The sequence below is a fragment of the Euleptes europaea genome, chromosome 2 (assembly GCF_029931775.1).
Source record: "Euleptes europaea isolate rEulEur1 chromosome 2, rEulEur1.hap1, whole genome shotgun sequence".
NCBI classification, from domain to species: Eukaryota; Metazoa; Chordata; class Lepidosauria; order Squamata; family Sphaerodactylidae; genus Euleptes; species Euleptes europaea.
Genome location: NC_079313.1, coordinates 89,965,051 through 89,984,470, shown reverse-complemented (window position 1 = coordinate 89,984,470; position 19,420 = coordinate 89,965,051). Strand labels below are relative to the sequence as shown.

The window sequence follows — 19,420 nt, the reverse complement described above, 5'->3', positions numbered from 1 at the left end:
AAGTAGGATCATTCAGAAGCAGGATTAAAGAATAAGCCACATAAAAGTTTGCATTTGGAAGTTAATTTACTGAAGCTTTTAAAACGCTATATGTGTGGTGAGTAGTGATGAGAAGTTTGGGACAGGGAAGTGAGCTGAAATGGGAAGGGGAAGAGAGTTGAATTGCAAAGACACAGGTGGGAACATCACTTTTTTCTTCAAGCAAGAGAATCACGTTTTGCACCTGCCTCCTGAATCAAAGGGGCTACTATGTACATACAAGGGCACCCAGGACCTTAAAAAAGCCAAATGCTAGAACTCTGCCAAACCCAGCATGGTACCCAATGCCCTTTTGTTTGCAAGTAAAACCCCACTGATCAACTAAATTCACTTCTAAGTTAGCATGCAAAAGATCACAACTTCTCTCTTGTATCACAGTAAATTTTAAAAAGTATATTATTTTATTACACATATCCTGCCTTTTTTCCATCCTGGAACTCAAGGTTGTGTTCATAAATTCCAAGATACTCTTTCATCCAGGCACTGATCAGACACAGACCTGCTTAGTTTCGGCAACATTACTATAGTATGACCCTTCAGACTATATCCTGGACCAAAAATATACCTTTTGTTTTCTTTTCACTATGAATAGTGGATCAAAATAATAAAGTAATAGTTTGCAAGGGATGGACAAATTTGCAACACAAAACACAGGTCATGAACTGTTTAAAAAAAAAGTTTAGACTATTTGAGATACAGAGAGCATTTCATTTCCTTTGAATGCAAGAGACACAAAGAATATATCTGATATCCAGGAAGTCATCCTTCCACAGAAGGGCCTCCTGAGAATGAATTTGCACACTATTATAAAGCAGAGATCTGCAAGAGAATACTTAAGAGCAAGTATAGGTAACTGGAGTATGGCACAGAGCAGCCTTAACAAGCCTTTCAAAAGGTCATTGCTAACCTTAAGGTCATGCCTCAGAGTTAAGATTGAGTATTAAGAGTATGTGTAGCATACACATCAAGGGTTACACATCTGCACTAAACTTTTTCTGCTCAGATTCTTCCAGTTGCTCAGTTTTAACATTCTTCTATGACATCTAACAGACCAATAGCCTCACCTGGGACAAATAAGCTTACTTGTAACGTCATCACTAAAGCATGAACCATAAACACATGGGCAAGGGTTATTCTGAGAACTTATATACATTCCCCAGGCAACCCAAGTCAGTGAAAATCCTTGGTAAAGTTTTCCAGGATACCCCCAAATACACCCAGATCCTGCTGGTAAAAAAGATCCAACTTTCCACTTCTTCCCCTTATACTCTTTAGTGTCACTTATACAAACTGCAAATCAAATACCAAATGCTCCATGTGGCTTTTTCCTTCAATCAGCACTTTCTTCAAAAGGTTAACCATGACTCTGGATAAATCATGAACATTTTGCTGCATACTATTTCAGTTCTCGTGCAGGATTTATGTCAATAATATAAAAACTATTTCTTTGAATCCTTCTTCATATACTTGTCCACACACTGACTGAACAGTGCAAAGAGAGGAGTAGGATTATTTCCAATGGCCCCACCCCAATGCCTGTACATTCACCTGAACATATGCCTTCATGCAAATGGGTTTCTACTTTTGGAAGCATTCTTGAATGCATGGAGCAATCTATGCGTGTACAATCCTGCACATAAGCAGAAGCACTTAAAAATGTTATGCAGGGACAAGTTGCAGTATTTGACTGAACATACAGATAGTGTTGGGTGGTTGGACCAGCAGACACAATCCCACTTCTTTGACACATGTTCAGTGAACATGAGGCCAAACATGAGGCTCACATTATTAACTGGGCAATAGTTTGCTCTACAGATCATTTGCACATATTTTGGGGTTCACGGCAGTATTTTAACACATCCCCTGCTGTATCCAAACCACTCAAATGCAGTCCACTGTTAAAAAGGAAGGTAGATTTATATCAGTTCTGAACAAAACCCCATTGGCAAGTCCTGTGTGACACAGCAAGGAAACCATACAATAGTACAATTTTTAATGACATAAGGAGCACCAGCAACTTGAATCCAAACATGAATGAATGAATTTATGTTTACAACATTAGCCAGAACACCTCAGCCATGTGATCCAAACATGTCATAATCCTCTGCACAAGGCTCAAACGCTGTAGCCCCCCACTCCTCATTCCAAGATTATGGACTCACTTCCCTCTTTCCACTGTCACAACTTTCATGCATGGAGTATGCTGGCAGCAGCAGGGATGCCTAACTGCTGGAAGCCTGTAGGGCTGGCATCCATGGCATCAGTGAATTCATAGTTCAGCCGGCCTTGAACAGAGATGTTATCAATGTTTCAAGAGTCTGTAACTCCATGACCAACAGCTGCTAAAAATGTACCGCTAACATTTGAGCAAATTTTCAAAAAAAGCGGAGGGTGAAACCTTATGTTCTACTTTCAAACAGAGCTTCCTAATTTCAATTAACAATCCCTGGGAATTAGGTAAATGAGGCCTTATTCTCATACAATGCTGGTACAAAACCCAGCAATTAATTAATTAAAACGTTTATATCCCGCTGTTCCTCTTTATTCAAGGCAGCTTACAATAATAGTTAAAACAACCCAAGCTTAAACTAAAGATAAGACAGCAAGCCCAAAATCGTTCCCCTTCCTTAAAAGATGCCTGCCATTTAAGCCCCCGGCAAACAGGCAGGCCTTGCAGTGTTTCCTGAAGATCTTCACTTCTTCAGGGAGCCCATTCTCCAGAGCCATGATGGAAAATGTCCAACCTTGGGTTGATGTTATGGTCATCAGGCAGGCATCTGTTGTCTGTCCCACTACTTAGGGTGACCCAAGTAGTGGGACAGACAACAGATGCCTGCCTGATGACCATAGTCAGTGCACAGGGACATATGGAAAGAGACATTCCTTCAAATATGTGGGTCCCAGGTCATGAAGCGTTTTAAAAGACAAAACCAGCACCTTGAATTGAACTCAGAAACAGACTGGCAGCCAACGTAGCTGTTTCAAAATGGGCAATGTATGTTCCTGGCCTCTAGCTCGACGACAGTCAGGCTGCCTCATTCTGGACCAATTGTAGTTTCTGGGTTCTCTTCAAGGGCAGCTCCATTAGAGAGTGTTGCAGTAATCCAACCATGAGGTTACAGAAGCATGGATCAGTGTGGCCAGATCAGATTAGTCTAGGTACCATTTCTAAAGGCTTCCTTCTTAATGTTCTTGCAAACAGTTGATGATATCTGGCACTGAGGACTGTGCTAATGAATACCAGTGGAACTGCCATTGAACTGAAATATCTGAAGTGAATTCATTATGTATTCCTCTGGCTATATTCTACTGGATAACTGTTGATGGAAAACAGAAAAATAACCAGGGCCCTGAAAAATAGGCTCATAATGATGTTGGCAGTGACGCCCTGTCTCTCTCGCCCCTAAGCATGTGTCAGTAACATTGTGAGTGGACCAGAGACACCCAATATGCTTCTCATAGCACTAGCAAAGTACCCCTGGGAACAAAGAAGGGGTCAACATCAGGAAAAAAAAAATTAATGAGATGGGCAGACTCAGGTGAAGCAAAACAATTTGTACAATGCTGAACACATGCATATAACCTATTGGATATGCAGAAATGTGTAAAATGTGAAAAACTGAGAAAATATTGAAAACGTGTTGTTATTTTAACAAGCTGTCATAAGAGTTTCAGAATGATCATCACTCCATGAAACACTTCATTAACATGAACAGTTGCCCAAATAACCTTTTGAGAACGCTATGCAACACAGCACTCAAGTCTGTACATGGAAGGAGATATGGAGTGCAAATATCTGCAACAGGGTCTGGGAGTGTCCGGATATTAATGGCCACTGTAGAAATATTAGTGTGTTGTATCCTAGCTTTCCAGTCAGCTAATGGAGATGTTTTCCTCTGCCACAAAGAATCTTCTTTGCGCTGGAGGAATAAGGTTGCCTCAGCTGAACTGAGTGGCAGCATAGAATCCAATTGTTACAAGGAAGGTAGATATGTAAAAACTGACCACTATGGACACATGCTAGAAACTTGTTCTGTAGATATATCTGATCAAAGTCTCTGGGATTTTCCTATTTAATGTTTTAATCTGTAAATTAAAGAGGAAAGCTTCAGAGATTTTGATGTACATCAGAAACACCTATAAACAATGCTTCTAGCATGTCCACACTGGCCAGTGTCCATATAGCTATCAACTGCCTGCCCAACCAGTATATCGTATTGCAAACACATTTTGACCCCCATAATGCCATTATGATGCCCTGAGCTCCTTGGAGGAAGGGCACAGTACTTACATGACAAATAAAGTAAACTAAATACAGTTACAAGTAAAATAAATAGGATTGCATGTGTCTCCAAACATGTGGCAAGAAAACAACATCACTGAGGCAACACAAACAAAATAAGGAGACTGTTTTTCTGAATATAGCCAGAGCAACAAGGTACAGAAGAGCTCTTGCTCAAGCATTTCTAGCCCAGCAGGTCAATATAAATACTTACTGGTCAGGACCTTGAGAGTGTAAGGATTTTTCTGCTGAATGGTATGGGTGAAGGCAAAGCGAGCATTACAGCTGTAGTCAGTCAGGGCATCCTCCTGCATGACATTGGAGAAATACAAGTCACCATTCTGTCCCTGGGAGACACGCTTGTCTTGGTGGATTGACTCCATGGCTGTAAGAAAGAACAATAATTCTTGTTGGAACGAATGGCCTTGCACCCTTCCATTGGAACCTAATGGCACACAGGCTTGCTAAATACCTGGAAAAGGCATACATTGATTAATCCCAGCTGGGACTGCTGCATCACTAAATTCAAAATATGTCTGATAATGCCGAGCTAAGTACCATAACTATTGCTATGGGTGAAAAGTTCCATAGAAAACAAGTTGACTAACCTCTGACACAGTGATTCTTAATTGGGCAGGGGCGGGGGAGTCACACAGCCCCTGCAGGGGCAATCTACAAATCTTGAGGGAGCATTCAGAACTTTTAGGGTATAGATTTGGTATTTCAGGCAGCTAATTCTCCTGACTTCCAATGTCTTATGACAGCTGCTGGGGGAGAGCTGTTTTATTCTGCTCAGCCTGCAATGAGGATGAAATCCCTGATTTCTCTCATAGCTCCTTCAAAAAGTGACAGACAGCAAATAGGAATCATATACAATATTAAGAAATATCTAATGTATACCTGATATCTATATATTGTATGCATGATAAATATACTTGTATAAATGGGGGACCTGTAAGGACTTGTGGTGGGCATCTCACTTCCCCCTCTCCCACTATTTCCTCTTTCCCTTCCCTGAAAGACCCCATAGCCTCTCCTCTTTCTTTATTTCTCCCCACCCACTAGCCAATCTAATTTCTTCTCTCACCACAAAATTTCCAGGAATTGGAGCTGGCAACCCTAGGCCTGGCCAAAGTGAGTCTTCCCTTAAAGGCCAAAATTGATTTTCCTCATTTTAGTATTGAGAACATGAGAGAGGGTGAATGATAAACAATCTGCACTATTGTTATGCCATTGTTGCAAGCTATATGGCCCATTAGTGGCTGACACACACTAGAGAATCATCAAGGTAAACAGCCTAAACCAACATCTTGCATTTTATTAAGGAACACTCCTGGTATTCAAGTACAGCTCTAGCCACCTAGCCAACATACAAACTCACAGCTACTCATCCAGAAAATAGCAGGAGGTGGCAGTCCAGGAGGAGGATTGCATGCCAAGATAAGCGGAGCACCTTCATGAACCTCTTGAATGTCCAAGTTTTCCTTTGGCCACAAAGGTGACTCTGCAATAAACAGTAAGTTTCAAGATAAAATATACATCAGCAGGCACTAATTTCTGAAATTGCTTTCAAGTACTACACCCTCCTTCCAGGCAAGTGATGCTCATCAATATCCATCTTGTTTTTCATACTTTTTTGACTCTACACCCTGGTAGCTCATTGATTTTAATCTACTCGTAACCACTGCTGCCACCCTTTCCACCATCTTTGAGAAGACCTGGATGAAAACTCTGGTCCTGTCAGCACCGACAACTGCTGCAAAGATACCAGCATTTGAAAGTGGTGGCACAAGCAGTACAGTTACCGAAAACATTACTGCTCAATGACCCCTGCAGCAGTGGCTTCTTAATTCAGCCACACGGTGGGGAAAGAGGGGGGTGGCTGCATTTTACACTAAGAGAAGTTAATGGAAGGTACAACCAATTCACACTAATTGGTATACATCATGTACGTTAAGGTGTTCCATGTAAAAAGTGATTTCAGGTGCCCTTGACTACCTGTTGTTATTTTCTTTCCTTATTGGCACTTTACTCATCAGGAATTTCTTGAGAAAATCTCTTCTTCCAAGACAAAAGTCCTAGTCAAGAACTACTGAAAGGCTATAGAAAGAAAAGTTGTTGGGCCAAGATCAAAGTGTCCTGGCAGTAACTTCTATTGCCAATAATACTGAACATCCACACTTTTGAGAGCCAGCATGGGGTGGTGGTTAAGATTGGTGGACTCTAATCTGGAGAACTGGATTTAATTCCCCACTCCTTCACATGAAGCCTGCTGGGTGACCTTGGGCCAAACACAGTTCTCTCAGCACATGAAGAAGCAGGCAATGGCAAATCACCTCTAAACATCTCTTGTGCTGAAAACCCTACAGGGTCACCATAAGTCAGCTGTGACTTGATGGCACTTTCTACCTACCTACCTATAGTTTTGTTCATACAGTAAACCAAATCCATGTTGCACTTCAAAAGTGATGGCTTTTCTTACACAGAGGTCATCTTCATGTAAATAAAAAGTTACATGAACTGGGCTCAAGCAAAAGCCCAGAAGAACATAAGAAAAGCCATGCTGGATCAGACCAAGGCCCATCAAGTCTAGCAGTCTGTTCACCCAGTGGCCAACAAGGTGCTACTAGGAAGCCCACAAGCAAGAAGAGTTGGACTGAGTGGCCTATCTCTCTGCTGAGCCAGAAATTAAGTCTACAGTAATCACCCAGCCTAGGAGAAAAGGCAGCTAAAGATATGTGTCATGAAGAACAAACTGCAAACATATAATTACATCTAAAAGTTGCTGCCAGGGAAGATGACTGCTGGTATCAATTTTTAAAACCTGTATATTGTTGAAACATCTACCAATACCCGAGTTACAGAACAACAGTAAATTAAGTCATACTCTCTCTAAAGCTATAATCCCTGTAATTATCATACTCACTTGAAACCTGCAGGACGATTTTATTGGAAATGGCTGTCCCAAAGTCATTCCGAGCAAAACACTGATATTCCCCCTCATAGTCCTCTGGCCTACCACCACTGCGGAAGTCAATGCTAAGAGTACCCGATTTGCGTCTCATGCTTACTCTTGGGTCCTTTGCAACATTGAAGAACTTCCCATTTCGTGTCCATGTAAATCTGTAAATGGGAACATAAATGAATATTTGAAGCTGCTTCAAACTGAGCTAGTCCTCTGGTCCACTTTGCTTATCACTATGCACTCTTGACTGGCAGTGGCTCTGCAAGGTCTCAGGTGTTTCCACCCTCTTACCCATATGGGGATGTCAGGGGCAGAACCTGGAACTTTTTGCATTCAAACCATGGGCTCTACTACAGAACCATTGCCCTTCCTGCAGAGACACAATGAACCATTGCCCTTCCTGTAGAGACACAATGATTTGTTCACACAGGAAGACTTTTATCCACTGCTATATAGTTTATGCTCTGACCTGGATGGTCCAGGTAGCCCAATCTCTTCAGATCCTGGAAGCTAAACAGGGTCGGCCCTGGTTACTTGGATGAGAAACCACCAAGGAAGTCTATGGTTGCTACACAGATACAGCCAATGGCAAACAACCTCTGTTAATCTCTTGCCTTGAAAACCCTATGGGGTCGCCATAAGTCAGTTGTGACTTGTCAGCATTTTACCCATATACATACAGTAACAGTTTAATGATTATTTGTAAACTGTTCTGTCTCAGACGATGGATTATTCTCTCTTTTTGGGAGACATAAAATCTGAATACAGAATTTTATATTTAACATTTTACCACTCATAGTATGAGAGTTAAACAGTGGAGGAAATAAACAGGGTTAAAATCTTTATGTGGATTTCACTGGAATGACTGCCACATGGCAAATATAAATCATACTTCAGAATCTTTCTGCAAGGCATTTAGCTTCAACTGAAGCTTTATGACACAGACCCCCTCAAAATTCCCTTGGGGACAATTTGAATTTGGCAGATTTGTTTTGAAATACTTCTAACCTGCCTTTCCTCATCAGAGCCTAAGGCAGATAACAATGATTCCACTAATACATATTAAAAATCTAACAGTAGCAGCCTGATCTGCAACAGAAATAAGTCAGACAACTGCCTTCTGACATAAAAAAAACAGGTTTTCACGGCCCTCCTAAAAAACCAGCAATGAAGGGGTCTCTTGGATATCCAAAGGAAGTTCTTCCCACAATTGGCAGGTGGCCATGGAGAAGGCATGAGAACAGGCTATGGTCTAGAGTGGCACTTTAAAGGAGGGTACAACGATCAGTCATTTATGTGCTGAACACACTTGGCATGCAGACTCATAAGGGAAGATATCTTATAGGCATTTAATACACTTGGACTAGTTCCTTGTTACCTGAGCCACATTCCCTACTGTCCCATGAGGAGACTGACAAAATAGACTCTGTGATATGCTGACATATTACATCATTTCTAGTCGACCTTTTCTGATCAAGACTAGAAAGTACATGGAGCTACATGAAGAAAGGGCAATCAGTAACAAATCAGTAACAAAGGACAATCAGTAACATATTAAAAAAACTGTACTTACATGGGAAAGGGGTTGCCTTTGGCTTCACATTCAATTATTATGTTATCTCTTGGATCTACAATATAATTCTTCACAGACTGTTTTGTAATAGTGGGGGGCTGAGATACTGAAATGTATAACCAGGACAGAGAGAGAGAAGATGGATGGAGAAAATATAAGAAGAAAAGAATGCCTATTTGTTAGCACATGAAGCAAAATATCACTGTGCATTTCTGATTACATCCATGCCTTTTATTGTGTACAGACTACACATTCCAGAAACAAAACAATGAACTTCACAGTCCTCACATTCTAAGATAATTCAAAGTAATCACCCTACATTACATCATCCATTCTCTACATGTTGTTTTGGACTTCATGATTACTGGACATAAAATCACAATCCTAGAGGATGTTCTCTTCTATAAGCCCCTCTGAAATGGGTAAAGGGAACACATTTCCAAGCAGATTATGCCCAAGGTTCAGATGCAAAGCCATATTGTCCAACATTTCACAAAATAGAGACCCTCTTATCCATAACTGGATGGAGTCTTGCTTGGAATGGGGCCTCACCTTGGGCCATTTTCTTTGTGCTTACCATGGTCTCACTTGTAAAATTAAGCATTTATGAACCCTCTGGGCAACAGACAATATAAACTGAAGAACTTCACCACATCTTGCTCTAATCAAGTGGAACGCATAATTAAAGTGCCAGAAATAAAATTTTGTGAAAACTTTTAAAAATATATTGGGGAATACAAAAATAAACATCCAGCAGATGAGAACAGATCGCCTGTCAATCAAACATTTTTCTGGCAACAGTCTTAAACCTGCAAACGTCATAATTTGAGCTACAAAAAGAAATGACAACCTACCACTAAAATTAAGAGCACAGTGAACCTTGAGACTACAAACCAGGAATGTGTAAGGGATGAATGTAGATTTACCATGCAATCTGGGGATGGGGTGCCTCATAGGAGCCGGCGTGAGTCCTGCGCCAGTGCCACTCCATTCGGAGAAAAATAGCCTCTCTCTTTTAATAGAAATAGGGCTGCCAGGCTTCCTACTATGGTGGGAGATCTCTTATCGGCAGCTCCCTTTGCCTACCACCCATCTATGGTGGCAGGAGAAAAAAACCAGCCACATTGGCGGCATCACTACATTACTTCTGATGACATGGGGTAGTTCTAGGCAGCACTGGAAACTTCATGGAAAAACCACAGAGTTTGCAGAAATTCCTAGAACTACTCTGTGTTGGAAACTTTATGGTAAAACCACAGAGTTTGCGGAAATTCCTAGAACTACTCTGTGTAAATTCTAGGTTTCCTGGGAAGTGATACAGAAGTGCTGACAACGTCATGCCCCTACCCTTCCCGCCAGTTGTCAGGCTTGGCCTGGCAAACCTTAATAGAAGCCCTCCCCATCTTCATATTTCTCTCCTCCCCTCCCTGGCAGTTTCTCTCAAAGAAAAGTCTGGCTGAGTTGCATGGTAGTTGCCGGCGCCAGGCTGGGCCCAGTTGCACAGCAAGTCCTCATTCACATTTAGATTTCAGATTATCCTGCAAACCTAGGACTTCCTTCAAGTTTGTAGAAAAATGCTTCCTTCTCTAGCTCCCTTTTGTGGCTTTATTGATCCACACTATGGACTGGTTTGGAATTAGTTGTACATCTTCATGGATTCCTGTAACAAAAAATTAAACACACTGGGATTCTTTAAAAATAAATTTACTTTATTTTAGTGGTCTTGCTTTCAATATTTTTTCCAAATGATCAAAGCAGTAAAGCAAGGAACATGCTCCAAGGCACCTCGGATACATATAAAACATGCATATGTGCTACTTTGCATCTATACTACTTAAGAAGCCACGATCACATTCTACAAATGAGGGATACTGCAATACAGCAATAAGTGATTAGTAAAAGATTATTGAGATAACCTATGGGAGAGAAAGCTTAAGCAGAAATACTAGTAATGATAAAACCTTTAAGCATATGTAGAATGCTTTCCCTTAACACTGAACAGCAGCGGCCCCATTCCCGTGACAGTAAAGAGGAGTATGCATCTGCACATACAGAGACTGTCTTTCTCTACTGATAGATAGATAGATAGATAGTTTATTTGTGGCCCTTGGCCAGATAAAACAAGATACATGGACTAAAATGGTCTTACCCTCAAAGGTTTACAGTCCAAGTCTTAAATCACTTAAAAAAAATAAAATAACATCCGAGTTACATCTGCCATTTGGACTAAGAGACTACTCTGTGGCAATGAATTTTCATTGCGGCCGTACAAAATTTTGCTACCTGAGAGGTGATTGAGGGATTATCTCCTTGTAGGAGCTTTTCTATCTTTTCTCTTTCCCTGTCGGGTCCCATTCTCAGTATGAGGGGCTCAATAAACTTAGAATAGGGTATAGTGTAAAAGTTACAGTTCAGGAGAACACGTTCAGTGGTTTCTAAATCCCCTGATTTGCAGGGGCATAGTCTCTCTGCCCTGGGTATCTTCTTGAATTTCCCCTGTAACATAGCAGAGGGTAAGGCTGCGCACCTAGCCAAGGTAAAAGCACTCCTATATTTGTTTATCTCTGAGTAACGGAGATAGGCTGCTGGTGCAAGGATAAATTTGGAGTGGGGGGGAGCCATAAGTAGGGGCACTCTTGCTAGATCTACTTGTTGCTCGATATCTTTAACCCTTTGGTTTATAGTTGACTTAGCTTGATCCCACCCTAACTGAAGTAGTGCTAGGGGGGTAAAACACAGGTTATTTCGTTTGTCTTCAATTGCTATTATCCACTTTGACCTAAAGGTATCACAAAGAATCAGTGGAAGAAGACCCTTGGGGTTGAAATTAATTTTCAGCCAGAGATAAAGCGAGGACAAGACAACCCTTGCCTCCACCTTCATCATGCCAGTTTCTAAACGGATCATAGCATTTGATACACATCTTGGCATCTTTCTCTACTGCTAAGCAACTCCCACCTCTTCCCTGCCCACAAACTTAGCATTAAGAAGCAGGGTTTAAAGAGCATATCACCCATGCACTTCTCTTGTTAGAAAGGGAGTACCAACCCCACTTCCACTACAACCAGAAAGCACATACCTTATGTTTTTTCCACACAGCAATCCACTTCTAGTCCCTGTAACCTCTTTTTCTTATCAACTCTTTACAAGAATTGTTTTCCACATAACTCCCTCTCCCTTCTTGTTATAAGCAAACTCTATATTCTTCACAACAGAATTTATTCGTGCCAAGACTCAGAGTTCAACCCAGCAGTGAATTTTCATTACCAGGGCTATGTCCAGCCGGGAAAATTCCTGGAGATTTGGGGGCTGTGCCTGTGGAGGGGGGAATTTGGGGGAGGATTTCACCTAAAATCTATGGTAAACCATAGAGTTTGCCCACTGAAGCTGCCATTTTCTCCAGGGGAACTGATATATGTAGCCTGGAGATCAGTTATAATTCCTGGAGATTGGCAACCCTGGTTCTGGCATGTGAGTAGAAAAATGCTTCTGAGCATGTTCACAATTACTCCCCTCGCCACTGAACAACTGCAGTCTTCAGGCTTTGCCAAAACAGACATGGTGAAAATTCTGGATGTCAGTCTGCAAAATCTACATTGTACACACTTTTTTTTGCGCTGTCAAGTCACAGCTGATTTATGGCGACCCTGTAGGGTTTTCAAGGCAAGAGACGTTCTGAGGTGGTTTGCCATTGTCTGCCTCCACATCACGATCCTGCGTCCAAATACTAACCTGGGCTGACCTTGCTTAGCTCCTGAGATCAGGCCAGGGCATTGCACACATACATAGCTGCAATTCAGATCAGGCCCATGCAAGAAGGGCATAGGGGACAGAACTCTCCCAACTCAGTTTTGCTAATAAAAATCTGGTTTATCATGCTGTTATTAGCCTTTTAAAGGGGAGTAAGATATATTTTATAGGGTATGTCTCCTAGGGTTGCCAGGTCCCTCTTTGCTACTGGCGGGAGGTTTTTGGGGAGGAGCCTGAGGAGGGCAGGGTTTGGGGAGGGGAGGGACATCATGCCATAGTGTCCAATTGACAAAGCACCCATTTTCTCCAGGTGAACTGATCTCTATCGGCTGGAGATCAGTTGTAATACCAGGAGATCTCCAGCTCCTACCTGGAGGTTGACAACCCTAATGTCCCGCCCCTTTAAACCAGGGGTGTCAAACTCATTTGTTACAAGGGCCAGATATGACATAAATGTCACTTCATCGGTCCAGGCCATGTGTACCATAAAATTTAAATTAAACTAAAATGCCAAGTACAGGAGATACAAACTTTAGAGAAGACATAGGCAAAGCCAATTAAATATTTTTTTTAACTTTATTTTTTACTTAAAATAGAAATATGCTTAACACAATAACGCTCTTACAATATTTTCTTTTATTTAACAGTTTTTGATCATTGACACCTTGAAACTGGGAGGGTGGCTGCCTTGATTGACGAGCCCACTGCGGGCTTGCTAGCCCAGATCAGGAGCAGGAGAGAGGTGGCTACCTTGGCTGGCTCATGGGCTGGATAAGAGCTCTCAAGGGACTGGATCCGGGCCATATGTTCGACACCCCTGCTTTAAACTGTTAATTGCAGCACAGAGCGCCTACTTTCACTTAGCAAAACCTAACAGGTGTTGGGAGGATTAAATCCCTTCATCCCTTTCCATGGATCCCCAATAAGAATCACAGTTGCATTTGTTCACAATATACTTTTCAGAAATTGACAGGGATCAGTGGTCTTCATCATGTTTAATCGCGCCTTTGCAGCTGGAATGTTTTTTTGTGTGTGGAGAATATCCACATAATCCAGCATTTTCAGTACAAGGCAAGATTTCATAGTCTTCTCACTACAAGCATATTTATTAAGTTTCCACAACCCAATTTATAGCATAGTGGAAGAAGGCACCTTTCTTTTTATTGTTGCGTTTCGCCGAACGTGGCGTCCGATCCTGGCTGAATCCTGGCTGAAACAGGGAATAAAGGAGGCTAAAGTGACCATGCGTTTTCGCCCATAGTGTCAGGAAACTGATGATTGCACTCCCCATCACCCTCCCCCTCCCCATTTTTCTCCCATTGAAGTGTGGCAGGAAGGGCTGGCCAGGGCAGGAGGTCCCCTTTCTGAAGTGGGAACTGGTAACCCTAGAGTCAATGGAAGGATAAATCAAACTCTTCCCTTCTATAAATTCTCCTGCTTCCATCTGTCCCCTTCCCTCTTTCAATTGTAGCTCTGGCTGGCTTTCCCAAGTCTCAGTAGACCAAGAGAACCAGAAAGAATAAGCACACAGTAAGATCATTTAGCAATAAGGCTTTTTGGTTGGCAATGTAAAATCTTCAATGAGTGCCTGGGTTGCCAACCTCTGGGTTGAGCCTGTTCTCCTGGAAATACAACTGATCTCCAGGCTTCAGAAATCAGCAAATGGCAGCTTTGACAGGCAGACTCTTATTGCATCACATCCTAGCTGAGCTCCACCTTCCAAGTTCTACCTTCCCCAAGCACTGCCCCCAAATCTCCAGGAATTTTTCTAGCCGGAGATGGCAACCCTAATGAGTGCAAGACAATCAACTTTCAAAGAGTGTAAAATGCAGCCTTCATTCTGAAACACAGAGTATTGGATGGAAAACTACTATCATGTTTATGTAACCTCACACACAGACAGCACGCAATCTGTAATAGGTTATGAGGTCTGGAGACTCAAGTGGATTTGTAGTTTCAAATACGATTGACCTCTGTTGGCCTCCATTTCCTCTACTGTAACTCTGTTCCCTTTCCTGTGACCTGAGCAGTTGCCTCATCAACAGTGGAGGCATGTCTGCCTAAAACACAACAACAGTGCAACAACAGTGGCAGCAACATGCAAGTATCAGCAGAGCTAGAGCTCTGGCATCTAATATCAGCATACTGACGAGATAGCAAATTAAAGCACAACAAGGTCATCATAACCACACTGTGCCACCATAAAAGACCACATCTGGACCTACAAACGTATCTATCAGCACAAGGGCAGCAAAAGAGCATCCATAGAAAATCAAGTATGTGCTGCACCTGCTTGGGAATGCACATGCATTTGAAAATATTCATTATGTGTCACAAAGCAACTGGAGAAGATCAAAGCAGGTTCATGTCAAAGGAGCTTGAAGAGCAGCAAATATTTAATGAAATGACTCTAGCAAAAACAAAAAACAAAAAACACTACCCTTAGCTGCAGTGGAAGGTTAAACCCTCTCAGATTTACCAAGTAAGTAGGGAACCCCATAATATGGAACACAGATCTGTTCAGGAATCATGCTTGGAAAAGCAATCTCTAAAGCATGAAACGGTTTTATATCTTATGCCATTTGCCTGAACAATATAAACACATCTAGGTTTCTGCTCTTGTTAGAATATTTTACAGCCATATGTTACCACTGAGTTATACGTTTAATGCTGTAGTCGAAGCTGCAGAAACTTGTTTTCTGCTTTTAAGGCTCTTTGTCACTTGTCAGTACCACAAACCATACAGGTAAATACTCATCCTGCGCCCACTTCAGGCTTTTCAGCTCCCTTACAACCTTACTGGTAAGTGCAGATTTCTTCTGCTCTTTTTCCAGACACGAATAGACAGCTACTTCAGATAAAAATAAGCCAGAAAGTAGGACTTACATTCCTCTTGAATACTTGCTGTTAGTTCCAATGTGTAAGCATAGTAAAAAAAGAAAGAAACAGAAAGGGTTAGTCTAAAATATTTTAATTTGAAATGTATCTAAAAAGGTTAAATCTATAATTTTAATAGTTATTAATATTATTAGCCAAGGTGCACCACTAAATTTTGTTAGTTTTTAAAGTACCACTGGACTCCTTTATACATCTTAATTCTTATAGCCACAATTTATTCCAGCATAAGTGTTTGTGAGTAAGAGCTCATGTCATCAGATGCAGACCACTTATGGGTCCTGTTCCAATACCTTTACCAACATACTATCCTACAAAAATTGGGTAGGCAAAGTTTTCCCATAGTTGCATAGAGATTTACTGTCCCCTTAAATCTAATGCTGCTCTGTGAATGTATCCAGCACATTTGAATAATCAAGTAGAGTACATGAATGTATAAACTAGCTACTAGTGTGCCATTCTAGCATTGTCAACTGTTTTCCCATACATGGGTTTTAATACCTACCTTAGTTCTTTTTTAAATGTCAACTGGCCCTTGCAATAGGATAAGTTATATATATATATTTATTTGCACATCATTTACAAGATTACAAACATTTCAGCATTACAGGTTGTTTATGTACCAATAAAATGATGGTGTTGCATATCCAACAAAAGCTTACTACATGGCACTTGTCACTAGACAGAGACATGTTAGCAGCCTTTATTAACACAGTTAAAGTTAGCATTATGACCATAACTACTTTGAAACTAAATTACAGGCTCATTAGGTCAAAAATCGCAGCAACTATCAGACCGTCATGAATTTCCCACACAAAGTGATGTTCAAAATTTTACAACAAAGACTCTTACCATATATGGAATGAGAAATGCCAGGTGTTCAAGCTGAATTCAGAAAAAGAAGAGGATCATACTGCAAATGTGTGAGGGTTACTGGAGCGCACCAGAGAATTTTGGTATAAAATCAGTTTGTGTTTTACAGATTACAGCAAAGCTTTTGACTGTGTAGATCATGAAAAGCTATGCATGGTTTTAAAAGAAATGGGTGTGCCACATCATCTGATTGTTTCGATGTGCAACCTGTACTCTGAAAAAGAGGCTACTGTTAGGACAGAATATGGAGAAACAGAATGGTTTCCAATTGGCAAAAGTGGCAGACTAGGATGTTGTTCAATCTATACATAAAACATATAATAAGGAAAACTGGATTCGATTTAGGGGAAGGTGGAGTGAAAATGGGTGGAAGCAACATTAACTATTTGTAATATGCGGATGACACCACATTACTGGCAGGAAACAGTAAAGACTTGAAACAACTACTGATGAGAGTTAAAGCAGAAAGTGCTGAAGCAGGACTACAGCTGAACACCAAGACGACGAAAGTACTGACTATGGAGGAATTATACAACTTTAAGCCTGATGATGAAGAAATTGAAATGGATGAAGTTTTTCTATTCCTTGGCTCAATCATCAACCAAAAGCGAGACTGCAACCAAGAAATCAGACTTGAGACTGGGAAGGGCAGCCACAAAAAAGCTAGAAAAGATCCATAAGTGTAAGGACTTTTTGCTGGCAACCAAGATCAAACTAACTCATATCATAGTATTCCCCATTACTATGTATGGCCATGAAAGTTGGACAACAAAGGAGGCTGCCAGGAGGGAAGTTGATTCATTTGAAATGTGTTGTTGGAAGAGAGCTTTATGGATATCATGGATTGCCAAAAAGACAAATAAGTAGGTTCTAGATCAAATAAGTTTGGATTCTCCCTAGAAGTTAAAATAACTAAACTGAGGCTACTGTACTTTGGACATATCAAGAGAAGGCAAGACTCACTGGCAAAGACTATAATGCTAGGAAAAGTTGAAGGCAGGAAGAAAAGAGGAAGACTCAACATGAGATGGACTGATTCCATAAAGGAAGCCATAGCCTTCTGTTTGCAAGACCTGAGTGAGCAAAGTTGTTAATGATAGGATGATTTGGAGGTCATTAATTCATAGGGTTGCCATTAAACTGGAAAGGGCACATAATACAAACGTAGCAGTGGGACACATTAACTACTGCATACGAGCATCCAGTCCAGCACTTGGTTTACAGTGGGGTTCACAGTAGGGTTCAGCCACATGCCCAGGCCCTGGGATGCTCATGATACAAAACCCAACCATATTTGTCTCTAGCATTCTGCAGTCAAAAACTCCATGTGACTCATCAAGAATAGCACCCATGGATAGGCTTACTTTCTATGCATTTATCTACCTCTCAACCATCACCACATGCTGTGGTAATGAATGCCGACGTTCATTATACATTTGTGAAGGAGTATTTTGTCCTGAATTTACTCATTACTGAATACTCGATATTCAAAGAGTATTCACATACTCTACTACCGTATATACTCGAGTAAAAGCCGAGTTTTTTAGCCATGATTTTTGGCTTAAAAAACTCACCTCGGCTTATACTCAGGTCAATATGGTAATTCGCCTGCCGGGCCCTCTCCCAGTACTCTCCCACCGGCCAGCTGATGGGCGGGCTGTCCCGCCTTCTCCCCCCCACTCCACCCGATCGCGCCTTCTGCGCTGCGGCAGTGGTGGCTTCTTCCCCCCCCACCCCACCCGATCGCGCCTTCTGCGCGGCGGCGGCGACTTCTTCCCCACCACCCACCCCACCCAATCGCGCCTTTTGCGCGATCGTTGCACCTTTTGCGCGATCACCCGGTCCACCCCACCCCACCTTCTGCTGGGCGGCGGCGGTTTCTTCCCCCCACCTCCCCCACCTCACCCGGGCTGGTCCTCCCACTTGCCAGCTGACCCTGCAGGGCCTCCTGCGTGCAGGGAGGGGACCGCTGCCACTGCCTGCCTGCACGCCTGGAGCCCGGTCAGGTAAGCCTGCGGGGAGGGGGGGAGGGTTATACGTGGGTGCCTAATTTTTCCCCATTTTTGGGGTGAAATTAGGCACCTCGGCTTATACTCGGGTCGGCTTATACCCGAGTATATACGGTATTTCTCTTCTCCTTCTTCTCTACCTCATACTGCTTCTTAACTTATTAGTGTTAAGCAGATTACTAAAATATACAAAACTATACCAAATTTGAACAGCTGTGAAAATCAACCACAATTGCAAAAAATTTTGCAATGGAAAGAGTGATAGATCTACTATGATCTTCTAATAAAAAAGGTAATGTCTCCATATGATCTATATTTTGGAGCAAAGGAAAAATTAAAAGATTTCTAGCCTCATAAAAATAGTTACATTGCAAAAGTCACATGATACAGAGTGTCTACCTGCACCACAGTCACATACTCTATCAGAGTATGGTATTTTAAGTTATCTCCCTCTCAAAACTCTAGATCAGGGGTGTCCAATCTTTTGGCTTCCCTGGGCCACATTGGAAGAAGAAGAATTGTCTTGGGCCGCACATATAATACACTAACACTAACAATAGCTGATTTATAATGTTTTAAGTAAGTTTACGATTTTGTGTTCGGTCGCATTCATAGCTGTCCTGGGCCACATGCGGCCCAGGGGCCACAGTTTGGACAAGCCTGCTCTAGATGGTATTTAAGTGAGCCAACATAAAGGCATGCCTATACTGAAGGACAGTAAAATATGAACAGCAGTTAAGCTGGCCAAATGGAAGAATACAGAAAAACTGAGCAGAACAAACACGTTGTACTGAGGTAATTATACCTAAATAAACGTTTCTGAACCATGCTCGTAGCTCCTGTCTGGTGACTGAATGAAGGGAGTCAAAGGAAAGACTGATATTCTACTACTCTTATGTATAGGAGATGGGAAAATAGTTTCTACTTTCTCCCTTAACATTCATTATTTTTCCACAATCTTCTTGGGATTTCATGATCAGTGCCAAAGCACGTTTTACTACCTCATTGCCCACCCCTGATTCCAGATCATTTAC

The 19,420-nt window shown here is 41.7% G+C and overlaps 1 protein-coding gene across 8 annotated transcripts in view; it reads right to left on the bottom strand.

Moving 5' to 3' along the window:
* The window catches only part of NFASC (neurofascin), a 230,883-nt gene that overhangs the window by 102,948 nt on the left and 108,515 nt on the right, over positions 1-19,420 (bottom strand). For all 8 annotated transcript variants that reach the window (XM_056867422.1, XM_056867423.1, XM_056867426.1 and 5 more), the window contains exons 4-7: positions 8,860-8,965; positions 7,248-7,444; positions 5,703-5,825; positions 4,536-4,706 (exon numbers count right to left, since the gene is read on the bottom strand). In XM_056867422.1, the coding sequence (XP_056723400.1) occupies positions 4,536-4,706; positions 5,703-5,825; positions 7,248-7,444; positions 8,860-8,965 (597 nt within the window). The remainder of the gene's footprint in view (positions 1-4,535; positions 4,707-5,702; positions 5,826-7,247; positions 7,445-8,859; positions 8,966-19,420) is intronic.